This window comes from Fukomys damarensis, unplaced genomic scaffold (genome assembly GCF_012274545.1).
Source record: "Fukomys damarensis isolate Sample0158 unplaced genomic scaffold, DMR_v1.0_HiC HiC_scaffold_37, whole genome shotgun sequence".
NCBI classification, from domain to species: domain Eukaryota; kingdom Metazoa; phylum Chordata; class Mammalia; order Rodentia; family Bathyergidae; genus Fukomys; species Fukomys damarensis.
The window spans coordinates 34535701-34548669 of record NW_022900949.1 but is presented as its reverse complement, the minus strand read 5'-3'; the positions used below and the strand labels follow the sequence as shown (position 1 = coordinate 34548669).

At 40.7% G+C, this 12969-nt stretch overlaps 1 protein-coding gene across 3 annotated transcripts in view; it reads left to right on the top strand.

Moving 5' to 3' along the window:
* Positions 1 to 12668, top strand: part of Helq (helicase, POLQ like) — a 43545-nt gene extending 30877 nt beyond the window's left edge. For all 3 annotated transcript variants that reach the window (XM_033759396.1, XM_019206618.2, XM_019206621.2), the window contains 5 exons: positions 246 to 344; positions 3786 to 3959; positions 6892 to 7005; positions 7960 to 8094; positions 12497 to 12668. In XM_033759396.1, the coding sequence (XP_033615287.1) occupies positions 246 to 344; positions 3786 to 3959; positions 6892 to 7005; positions 7960 to 8094; positions 12497 to 12586 (612 nt within the window). In that variant the 3' untranslated portion in view covers positions 12587 to 12668. The remainder of the gene's footprint in view (positions 1 to 245; positions 345 to 3785; positions 3960 to 6891; positions 7006 to 7959; positions 8095 to 12496) is intronic.
* The last annotated feature ends 301 nt before the right edge of the window (positions 12669 to 12969 follow it).

Sequence of the window (12969 nt, the reverse complement as noted above, 5' to 3'; positions counted from 1 at the left end):
TTGTACTGGGGATTGAACTCGGGGAACCTTATGCTTGCAAGGTAGGTGGCAGAACCACTGAGCTAAATCCCTGGCCCTCTAATGCTATATTTTAAAAAACTTGTGATACTGCAGATAAATTTACATAATTTTTCATCTCCTTTAAAATCACAAAAATGTGATCTCAAATAGGAGATTTGGTTCAAATGACAGATTTTTCTGAAAGTTACAGTGTGATTATTTTAATTTACTTTTTTCCTATGCAGATTAGTCAACTCAGTCCAGCTGAGCAAAATGTATCCACTCTCCTTGGAGTCTCTGAAAGCTACATTGCGAAGAAGGCATCAGGTCAAGCCACCAGGAAGGTACTGTCATCTTTTTTCTTCCTAAATCATGAACTAAGTTCATTCAGCAAAGTTAATACCATTAGATCATCTTCTTTATTGATTTAATCTTTTTGTTTCACATTTTTAATATAACTCCTATTTTATTATTTAAAACATAAACATCTGAGCACCAGAAATGTATGACTTTTTTTTTTTTGGTACCAGAAATTGAACTAATGTTGAATGACTTTTTCTAAAACAAAATTTATTTCAAGGTAGTGTGAGGGCCGTGTGTGTGACTTTGTCTCTGAAGTGCTCTGTTGTGCACTGGTAAAGCTGTTAGAAGAAGATAAACCTTGTTAATGGGTTGTTCTTAGGCTACTTATGGCTTACATTATAAAGGTTATAAAGTTGTATAAGCTGTTTTCACCACATCGTATAATCCTGATAATTCAGAGGAGCTACTGTTTTCAATAGACTTTATATTTGCTAGCCTTGTTATATCGAGGGCCCTAAGGTCAGACAGGTCTGGAGCTTTTGATGTCATTGTCCTCTCACTGTCTGACCCCACGGTGTACAGAGGCATTTTAGAAGGCTGAAGTGGATAAGCTAATACACTTTCATGTGACATCTTACATTTTGGTGGCTCAGAATTTAGTCAGCAGGCATGAAGCAAGTGTCAAATGCATAAACTAATTTTTTTTTTCCTTTTTAAACTTTCTTTTTGTTAGTACATATTTGTCCTACATATTGATCTCATTCATCATAGGAAATTTGTACCTGTACAAAATACTATGACAAAGCAGTACTGCATTGTATAAAAAAACTACATCTTCTTTATCCATTCTTCAGTTGATGGGCATTGGGGCTGTTTCCAAGATTTAACTATTACAAACAGCACCACTATAAACAGCGTGTGCATAGATCGCTGTGGTATGATGCTTTTAACTCTTCCAGGAAGATACCTGAAAGGGGAATAGCTGTTAAATGGGACCTCTAGTTCTAGTGTTTGGAGGAATCCCCACAGTGGTTGTGGTACAGTGTTTGTACCAGTTTACACTCCCACCAGCAATGAGGAAGGGTACTTTTCCCCCACACTCTTGCTAGCATTTGTTATTCGTTAAATTCTTGATGATGGCCACTCTTTCTGGAGTGAGATGGAATCTGTGTTATTTTAATTTGCAACTCTCAAATGACCAAATATGTTGAACATTTTTTCATAGATTTATTTGTGGTTTGTACTTCTTCATCTGAGAAGTGTCTGTTCATTTCAGACGCCCATTTTTGGATTGGGTCTGTAAATTTGGGGGTCTGATTTTTTGGAGCTAAATCCCCATCCCTAAAGCCTTCTCATTGTTCCCATTTGTACATTGGCTCTTTTACCTCAGAAATGGCTATGTTGTTCAGATTTTCAAAATGTTGAATGAAAGCATTTCCTAAAACAAACCTTTTATATCACACTCTGAAATGGAAGCTAAAAATAAAATCATATTAATTTTGATTCACAACCGTATAATAAGCAGCAAGATATTTTAGAATAATGCATATTTTAAAACTTAAATCCAGAATGTTTAGTTAATACATTTTGATTAAATTAATAATTAAATGTCTAAAGTAGTGGGGTATGAATTTATCTTAATTATAAGTGAGCTACTAGTTTAGTATTTTAGAAGTATTGTTACTGGGAATTCTAAAGAACGTTTTATTTACTTGATATCAAATTGATTTTACCATATTGAAAAAGAAACCACCTCCCAGTTTTAACAAGTTTTGCAAAAGATCTTAAAATTGATGTCTTGCCATGGAAAAATGATATCATTTTTCTTGGCTTAGGAAATACATTCTAAGCAAAACCTGTATTAGCTCAATTTATTTATTTAATAATAAAGGCACATTAAAATTTGGAAATTAAAATGCTGTCTTATCCTACTTATGGTTTTCATCTTAATGCTTTAAGATGCAGGGGTTTAAGAAGTGACCCAGTATCAGCATGCACGGCCTGTAACTTATAGGCTTCAGTGTGTCACTGTAACTTTCATCTCAAACATTCGTTTACTATAGTAGAAGATACAGTTTTGGTTCTGGTTTTGGTTTTGGTTTTTGAGACAGGATATCCTCAAACTACAGATCCTCCCAGCTCAGGCTTCCAAGTGCACCACCACACTTGGCTGGACAAACTAAATTTTATATCATATACCTACTTTTTCAAGTTCATTTTTTTCCTTTGATTTTAAGCATGAGTTAGTTTCCAAATTAGTTTGACACTGGCAGTGAAATACTTTTTTTTTTCCATTGAAATATTTGATTTTAAGCATGAGTTAGTTTCCAAATTAGTTTGACACTGGCAGTGAAATACTTTTTTTTTTTCCATTGAAATACTTCTTTGCAGTCACTAGGCACTACAGGAAAAGCAAGTACACGAAACAAATTGTTGGCTACAGGAAGCATTTTTCTCTCATTATTTTAACTTTGGAAACAAGTATTTCTCATTGACCATGTGGCAGTCATAGCATAAAATTTACTCAGTTTATACTATAACAAGCTTATCAACACACTTACCTACATGCATTTGTCTGACTTACAGGCAGTCATACACATTCCCCCTGTAGAAGCACCACGGGAAATTAGGAGCTCCCAGCTCCCTCCCTGTGTGTACTGTATTTCCTAGAGCTGTTGTAACAGATTCCTGCCAATCTGCAGCGAAATCAAGGGGAACAGACTTGGGTGTAGCTCTGCAGCAGAAGGCCTGCTTAGCATTGGTTAAGTCCCTGGGTTCAGTCCCTTGCACCAAAACACACAAAAACCAAACAAACCTCCATCTGGAGGCCAGAGATGTAAAATATAGGTCCCAGCATTAGTGGTTCCTGTCAGGGCGCTGAGGAAGGAGCCTGCCTCTCGTGCCCTGGCTGCAGGGGTTGCCACTGTCCTCGGCTCTCCTTATCTCACAGGTGCCTCTCTCCATCCGAGCCTGCATCCCACATGGCTTCCTGCATCCTCTCCTCATCCTCGAAGGACACCAGCCATTGAATTCAGGGCCCACTAGTCCTGGATGATTTATTGCACTTAGAGATCCTTGACTAAATACAGTACATCGCTGCGATCCTATTCCCAAGTCAAGTTACAGTTTAGGTACCAGGTGTTAATCATGTCCTTGCGCTTGCGAGTCAGGCGGTGGCACCACTGAGCTAAATCCCAGGCCCTTTGATTTTTTTAGGAGAGTGTAATTCAACCCACTGCACTGCCTACAGAAGGAAGTTTAATTTAAATTGGAAACAATTTGCTATGTCTTTTTTGTAGTTGGAAAAACGATAGTTTAATGTAAAGTACACATGTTAGAAATCAGATTTGTATCTATGGAATCATTCTGTTCTTGCCAACCTGCCCTACAACTTCATTCACTTTAACTTTGCCCAATTTGAACATACCATGCACTTTTACCAAGTTTAGCATACAGACATTTATTTTATGGTCTCTTTCTAGAAAGTGGACAAGGGCGTTGTCAACAGGCTCTACCTCTCTTTTGTCCTCTATGCCTTGCTCAAAGAGACCAACATTTGGAGCGTGTCTGAAAAATTTAATCTTCCTCGAGGATCGATACAAAATCTGCTCACTGGTGCTGCCTCCTTCTCATCCTGCGTGTTACATTTCTGCGAGGTAATTCCACTGGAGTGCTAACGTGGACCATGTGCTGACTAATCAGCATGCCATCACATTGAATTATGTTATTTCTGAGCATTCAGAATTCATTTAAAGTCTCTCCTTGTTTATTTCTGCTTACATCGTACTATATACATTTTTATGGTAAAATTATAGAAATTGCTAAGTCAACTGAAATGCTTAATAGAGAAGTAGGAAGTGCCAAGTCAATCCTACTTTTAGGGCCATCATTAATAGCTTCAGGTGCTTAGAAGTAACTATTGGGACCCCCCTTTTTTTTGGTACCGGAGATTGGACTCAGGACCTTGCGCCCCTGAGGCAGGCAGCGGAACCACTGAGCTAAATCCCAGGCCTAGAATTAACTACTAAAACAACTGTTTGTTTTTGCTGTGGGTTCTATGTAAATATTTTTCTTGTGAGCAGTGAGCATCTAGGACTTTGGCAGAGTGAGTGGCTGCTGTCCTGCAGCTCTGTGACTGCTCAGTCTCTGTCCCCCTGACTGCCACACTCAGGGACCGTATTTGCTTCCAGTGATAGGCAGATGTGTTAGGTTTCAACATCAAATGTTTATTTTATAAAATAATCCAAAACTTTATTTTGGCCTTGTACATTTGGGATGGATTTGTTTAAGACTTTAATTAACAATAGATCTTGAGGGCTGAGGATTTAGCTTAGTGGTGCCGGCGCCTGCCTCAAAAGCTCAAGGTCTGAAGTTTGATCTCTGGTACCAAAAAAAAAAAAAAAACCTTGATATCTGCTTAAATATGGCACAACAAAGTTAACTAGACTTTTCCAACCTAGATAATTTTTAAATTGAATTTATAATACAAGCCATTTTTCCTACATTTAAATTTCTTCTTATTGGATGGCATAGTAAGTAACTTTTTTAAAAAATTAATTTTATTAATACACTTAAGCATGCAATATAATAACATTCATCAGTGGAAATTTGTACCTTTTTTTTTGTACCAGGGATCGAATTTAGGACCTTGTACTTGAGAAATTTGTACTTTTATGTAATCCATCTTGGTTCTTATTTTTTTCCCCATTTCACAGCCCTCCCTTCAACCCCTCCACCTCTCCCTATTTGCAAAGATTTTGTTCCATTTTTTCATATTAATTCCATTTCAGTTTTTCACACTCAGTTTTTTAAAAGCTTTTTCCCATGAATTTTTTTTTTTTTTTTTAGCCCGTCTTGTTATGTAGTTCATGTTGGCCTTGAATTCACAGGGTAGCCCAGGCTGGCCTCAAACTTGTGGCAATCCTCCTGCCTCCACCTCCTGAGTACTGGGATGATAGGCATGTACCACCACGCCCAGCTCTAGTTTCTAAATTTAAATTTTACTTCCTTTTTCTTCTCTTATCTCTCCATCTTCTCTCTATGTATATGATAATTCTATCGCATGTGCTACCAAAGGGAGTAAATACCCCAAAATATTGGATTGAATGATTATTAGAGCAAATTTGCCTCTCTCATCATCTTGTACTAGTCTCATTTTTAAGTGTTAATTTACATTGACTAAGTATATGCTAGTTAAGCAAATAAAAATAATGGGTAACAATGTATTTTCTCAAGTTTTCTGTTTGTTTGTTATAGTATTTAAAGATGCTTTCCCTGAAAGTCTTTGTCTTTGTTTCACTTAGGACTGTGAGGATTTGAGCCTTCCCTAATTGCTCAAGTAAAATAATCCAAATACAGAACTTGAAAAACAACTCTAATTTGATGGCTGAGCCTAAGGGAAAACTTACGTAACAACTTAAACTCTCATTTATGCATTTTTGGTACTTTAAAGTGTTTTTTCTCTTAAAAAGTCCTATTAGTGGTACACAATAGTACTCCGGCTGTATTAGTGAAGATGATTTAACTACAGGTAATCGGAAAAGCTCCGTAGAGGTCTAACAGATGAGGGCGATGATTATCTTCTGTAGCGGGACCGTCCCAGGGTTGGTGGTAGCAGCAGTGCTGCCCTAGGTTTTCTTCCTGCTCTTCCGTCTGGACTGACCAACTGCTTCCTCAGGGGTCACAGAGAGGCTGCGAACTCTGTTCCGTGTATCACATGTTCCCGCCATGACCCAGAGCCGGAAAGGGACTTTTTTTTTTTTCCGTTGTGGATTTTAAACCCAAGGATTACTGAGTTTTTTTTTTTTTTTTTTTTTTTTTTTTTTTTTTTTTTTTGAAAAAGAGTCTCACTGAGTTGTCTAGGCTGGGATCAAACTTGTGATTCTCCTGCCTCAGCTTCTTGACTAGCTGGAAAAACTACTATAATAGAAAATTTCTGACATATATATATTTTTAAAAGGCAAAATAATATGACGAACTCTCATCTACCTACCTTACTTTAATACTTATTGACTCATGATTTGCAGTATTTATGTATTTAAATAATAGTGCATTGAACATATTGCAGTTGAGTCTTTCTATATCTAATATTTTGTCTTTGGGATAAATTCTGGGGTAGGGTTTGCTTTTACTTGAGAATAAAAACTACATTCCTGATGTTTTGATAAAAATGAATAGAGGCCAGGTGTGGTGGTGCACACCTGTAACCCCAGCACTCGGGAGGCAGAGGCAGGAGGATTGCTGTGAGTTCGAAACCAGCCTGGTCTACATAGTGAGTTCCAGGTCAGTCTCAACTACATAGTGAGACCTTGTCTCAAAAAAACCAAAAAAAAAAAAAAGAATATAGTTCTTCTTGACTTATTTTTTAACTTTCAATCTTTTTTCTCCTCCTAAAATTAATCCATCAGATTCTTCATGGTCTCTGCTGCGTTTCCTCATAATAATTTTTCTTGGGCTCATCTTTCCTCCCAGTTTAGCTAAGATCCAGCATTTACGTGGAGAAACATCCTCTCCAAGCCCCCATCGCACAAACTGAACTTTGAAATATGCTGTGAAAGCTACATTTCTTTATTTCTCTGAGTCTCATAGGAGCTCGAAGAGTTTTGGGTTTACAGAGCCCTTCTGGTGGAACTTACCAAGAAACTGACATACTGTGTAAAGGCAGAGCTGATCCCACTCATGGAAGTCACTGGTGTCTTAGAGGTCAGTAGCTTTCAGTTTCCATAGTGAAGTTATTTCTAAGGACAGAAAAATCAGCTTTTACTATTTTGTGAAGTTGGCCTCAGGGCTAGTGGTAGCAAGAGCCTTACTGCTTATTTGTCAGGGGAGACTCCTTTTTTTTAAAAATAAATTTCTGCTGTGGTCTCCCAAAAATCCACTGTTACCTGGGAAGCAGACCCAGTGAAAATGTACTTGTAAAGCAGTACATAGCGGTAGGGGCAGGAGGGACAGCCCCCAAGAATGAATGTGCTACCACTTGTGCTTAAAATGTCATCTTTCCTCCACATGGAACAGTGGAGAATTACTTTCTGAGAGTGTGGGCTTTGTGCTTGTTTAAGATAATGTTATGATAATATGGCAAGGAAGCATTTATTTTCTAAGAGTGAGAAGAAAGGGTTGTCAGCTGGTAGCTCAGCTTTCTGTCTTCAGTCAACCCCCAACTTTAGTTTATTCTTGATTTTTAGGTCCTAGCACTGCTTGGGAAACACACACACACACACACACACACCATTGATCCTTGAGTAGATGATGAGAATGTGTTGAATATATTGTCATTAACACTGACAAAATATTGGAGTGGAACATTTTGCTTGCAGATCTGAAATAGCACTACTGGCCTAAATGCCTTAATTGGTTTCCTGCTTCTGACTTTAGCACACATTAGCTGACTTAAGCTATCTTGCAATCGAATTGCAACCACTTAATGCATCTTTGAAACTTCTTCAAGATTGTGATCTCTTCATATTTCATTATCTTAGTTTTTTTTTTTAAGAGTAGGAAATATTTATTGAGGGAAACATAGCTTCTTGTCTAAGAGAGACAGAAGGGGACCCAGAAAGTGGGTTGCTCTATCTTAATTTATTCCTGTGTTTTACATGTGCATTTTTTTTCCTTATCCCAAATTGTGATCCTACTGATTTCTGTGATGCTTTCCAGGGTCGGGCAAAACAGTTATACAGCGCAGGTTACAGAAGTCTAATGCACTTGGCCAATGCTGATCCAGACGTGCTAATAAGGACAATCGATCACTTGTCACGACGCCAAGCCAGGCAAATTGTTTCATCTGCAAAGGTGAGCAAGAAAACCACTTTCTAACTGTTATAGTTTGTAGTATTGCTTATACTTTACACTTCAGAGCCAGAAACTGTACATCACACGGCACATTATTTTTATAGACATAGAAATACATATTCAGAATTTGTAGGTACAAGTACTTTATGTGTTATAATGTAGGACTTGCTAAGAAGAGGAAAAAAACCTCTTACAAAAGTAAAGACAAGGCAAGCATGGTGGCACAGATAATCCCACCTAGTTGGAAGCTGAGGCAGGAGGATCGCAATTTGAATCCCAGCCTGGACAATTTAGCAATATCCTGTGTCAAAATATAAATTGAAAAAGGGCTGAGAATGTAGCTCAGTAGCAGAGCAAGCATGAAGTCCTGGGTTCAGTCCCCAGAACCACCGAAAAATAAAAATAAGAGAGACAATTTCAGGGCTTTATCGAAGTCCAGGGAACCATGAAGTCCTTGAGCTCCGCCTCCTTCCCCTTTTCCTAGAAGTCCTTTCCTCAGCATCCTGACATCTGGTCTTTCTGTCTCTGAACACCTGCACTGCAAGAAGCTCACATCCTCTGAAGTCAGGGGCATCTGGTTTTGGATGCTTCTAGTAGTACAGAAAACACCCCAAGATACTGAGGCTAAATTTTGCCTCTGAAATCTCTACCACTGTGTCAGAGCACTGCCCTCTGGAACTAGTCTGTCCTCTTGGTCTTATGGTGGTTTTCCCCAGGCTGATTCTGAGGGGCGGCCCTGAAACACAAAAGCGGGTGTCTTTGCGAGGTGTTCATTTTCTTTGATTGCAGATATTTCTTATGTGTGAAAAGCTCCAAATTTGAAAACAGGCAGAATTATTTGACTCTCCTATCTTTTCATTTGTAAAAAGAGAGGAATCTAGTTTTGATAAGAATGGTTTGCAGCTGTGTACAGATTAGTCTATAGATTAAAATAGATACATAAATAGTATCATGTGAACTGTGAAAGATATCAGATCTGTTAATCCTTTTCATACAAACACGTAGGACACATATTCGCAGGTCTGTTCAGCTTATGCAATTCCTTTTAGCGAAGGCTCAGAAGTAGTTAAAATCAGCACTAATAAAATTCCTTTGTGAGATAGAAGCCTTATAACCTCTACAACCTTAGACCTCCTAAGGAGGGGCTTCTCCTTGCTGTTTTTCCTCTGTGTTGAATAATATAGTTTTAGATTGCTTGCAGTCCTTTGCTAGGTGCAGCCCAGACTGTCGCTGCCCTTTTGCTCTGTGTGGGTAATGCCATTCTACAATTTGGGACCTTCTTCCTCTTCTCCTTCCTCCTCCTCTTCCCCTCCTCCTCCTCCTCCTGCTCCTCTTCTTCCTCTTCCCCCTCCTCTTCCTCCTCCTCCTTCCTGCTGCTGCTTCTGTACCACGGATCGAACTCAGGACCTTGTGCTTCTGAGGCAGGTCCCCAGCCCGGGACTATCTTTTTCTTGATTTCAGCTGGAGTTGCTTAGTTTCCTTTGAACTTTATTGTTACAGTATTGTCATTTATAAAACAAAATTGAAAGTACATTTTCACCTGATTTGTTTTGGTACCGGAGATTGAACTTGGGTCCTTGCATTTGCGAGGCAGGTGCCAGAACCATTGAGCTAAATCCCCAGCCCTTACTGTAATAATTTTTAACTTAAACATTCACTGTACATTTTAACCACATCTTATAATTGATCTCCACAGCAGTCCTGTGAGGAGGGCAGTGTGGGTGATATCCCCAGTTGACACTAGACCACTGAGATGGACTTTATAATATTAGGGGGTCCAAGGTTGTAGGGGCAGCAAAGTAATAATCCATTCCATTTCTTTAACACTTAGCACAGTATTCAGGTTGAGGTATGTGTTTAATAAATATGTGATAAATGAATGAAAGAGACCTAATGAAGTGATTCATACAGGAGACGCAGGGAGAGCCGGGACTGTGGGGTCTGACTGCATATCACTGAGTGTGTCACTGGAGCTTCGGTCACAATAGAGAGAACAAGTGACCAGACAAGGGCAGCAGGGAAGCTGTGGTCCATCTGCAACCCATGCTCCTCTGCCATGGGCACCTCCAGTTCTCAGAAATAATCTGCTCTGGTTCTCAACTTCTGGTACTGGGGATCAAATTCAGGTCCTTGTGCTTGCCGGGCAGCCATGGTGCCACTGAGCTACATCCCTGGCCCTAGATTTTTTTTTGTACCAGGGATCGAACTCAGGACCTTGCGCTTGTGAGGCAGATGGTGGAGCCACTGAGCTAAGTCCCTGGCCTGACATTTGTTTATTTTGAGACAGGATCTCTGCTAAATTGCTGGAATGGGCTGATACTTGTGATCCTCCTGCCTCAGCCTCCCTGAGTACTGTAATTTTAGGTTTGTGCCACCTCTGCCAGTTCACAGTCATCTGAACAGGAAGGTGTAGTACAAAGATGAGTACTTAATACTGACAGGCTGCTCGGAAGCAACACATGACCTTAGCAAGCTTGGGGAGGACTACACTGCGAGGGGCTCACCGTGGCCCACCCACCTGTGCATATGGATTCAGACTTCAGTGGCAAGGGCATCCCATGGCCCCCAGGACCCCAGGGAAGTTCACCGGGTGCTACATACCGGCCAGCAAGAGAAGCTGCCCACGAGAGTGCCACCCGGACTGCAGGGACAGTGACTGGTGCTCAGTGCCGGTGGCACTCACAGGAAGCTGTGGGCACCACGGAAGCTCTGGAGAGAGTGCGGCCGGTCCCCGGGTTCACAGCTCTGTAGGAGCAGAGAGAGACAGCTGCGGGGGCAGATTGGAGCTGAGGAGCTATGAGATCCTTGTCTATCCAGCTCTTCTATTATAGGCCTTGTTTTTGAGTCTGAAAGATGTGGCTTTTCTTTCTTTTTCCTGAGCACTTCAACTCTGTCTGTGCTTCCTGGCTCTGGTCTGTTTCTGTCATTAGTTTTTGCCTGTCTTCTTCGGGGCGGCCCCACCCGCACCCGTGTCTCCATGTTGTTGTTTGAGCCAGTGGTAGTTCAGGGGGAGGCCTGCAAGGGAGCTGTCCCGCTGGGTTGCTTCTGGAAGACCCCTCGAATCGGCCTGGGGTATAGCTGAGTGTCCCTCTGACAGCACGGAGCAGGCACAAAGTGTTAGATCCTGATTTCGTCCTTGTCCCTCCTGTCGCTTGCAGCTTCCTGACTGCCTTCTGGAGTCCTCGCAGGCTTTGACGCCCTCCTGTGAGCAGCACTCTGCTTTTTCTTACTCGAAGCACCTCTGTATCCTCCGGGAGAGGCCGAGTTCCGTGCTCCCTGCTTGTCTTGTTCATTTGTGGGTTTTTTCCTTTTAGCTCCGCCTTGAACTCCACCAATCCCAGGAGCAGGAGCTCAAAAATGGCTCTGCTAGAAATTGGTGGGATTTCTGAAAACCAGAAGTAAGGAGCTGACGGTGTTCTGTGTCCCAGCGATGCCAGCTCATGGTAGCCATGTGCTTTACTTGGTCGGTCTGTGTGGGGAGATTGGTTTTATGGGGTTGCTGTTTCCTCAGCTACTGGAAAGCTTACTGTGCATTTTTATCAATTTTAAGTAGTGCTGCATAATATATCCTGATATCATAATATATATCAAATTGGCAGCGTTTTTGTTTCATGTGATTTCCTCCTTTATATGATTTCTTTTCTTGAGATAGGGTCTCAAGATTAGGCTTGGCTGGAACTCACTGTGTTGCTTAGGCAGACCTCGAACTTGCCACAATCCTCCTGCCTCAGCCTCCCGAGGGCTGGGATTATAGGTGTGCACTACCATGCCTAGCTCCCCTTTGTATAATTTTACTAAGCTTTTTTATTATAAACTTTTGTAACAGTAGTACTACATGATACTTCTATATATGCAAGACCCAGCTGCAACTAATGCCAGCATTTTATTTCTGATTCTTAGAAGAAAGGGGGAAATATTTATTGAACTCTTCTGTATACTATGTGTAGAAATACTTTCTTGCTCATTGTAGTGCTTTTGAAATTAGCACGGTTCACTTTAAGTGCTTGAGTAAAACTTACCTTTGAAATACTGATGAGTTAAAAGCATACTGAATGCTACAGAATAATGCAATGAATATGTATAAAGGATAACTTTTTCGGGAAAGAATTAAATTTTTGCAAAATTGTCTGAAGTTTTATAGATTAAAAATTAATTCTGAAGTGGCCGGGTCTTCAATAAAAGCCGCTTTAGTTTTGGTACATGAAATGCATCGCTCAGCTAAAACGAGCACTCCCACTTCATTTACTGCCGTCACAGTCCTAAGTGGCCGTTTCTCAGTCTGGTTCTTTCAGTTTTAATGTCTGGGTCATTGGCGTGTGGGATCCGGGTTTCTCAGACAACGTTCAACGCCGGCTGCTCCCGAGCAGCGCCCACCCACCTCCCGCCTGGGTCTTTATTGCAGATGCTGTTGCAGGAGAAGGCGGAGGCTTTGAAGGAAGAGGCGGAGGAGTTACTGAGGGCGCCTGCCGACATCCCCAGCACGAAGGCCTGAAGCAACCTGATCCTCATTTTAAGTTGGAATTACTGTATTTATTGCATATGTTTTATTAAAGATTCTCTACACTTTGTAAATGAAAAAATATATTTTAATTATATACTAAGAAGTATGGGTGATGTTTTGTTGTTGCTGTTGTTCTTTTGTGTGTAGCCCAGGCCGGCCTCAAACTCGCTGTGATCCTCCTGCCTCAGTCTCCCAAGTGCTAGGATTACAAGTGTGTGCCACCACTCCCGGTATGTGGATGGCATGTGAAGATACCTCTCACTCATAGCTGCAATAACCTCCCCACTAAAAACCATCTTCAGTACTTACACACTGTTTCTCTGCTCAGAATCTATAATGCCCACCACAAAATGAATCCCAGCTTTCTCAGTATA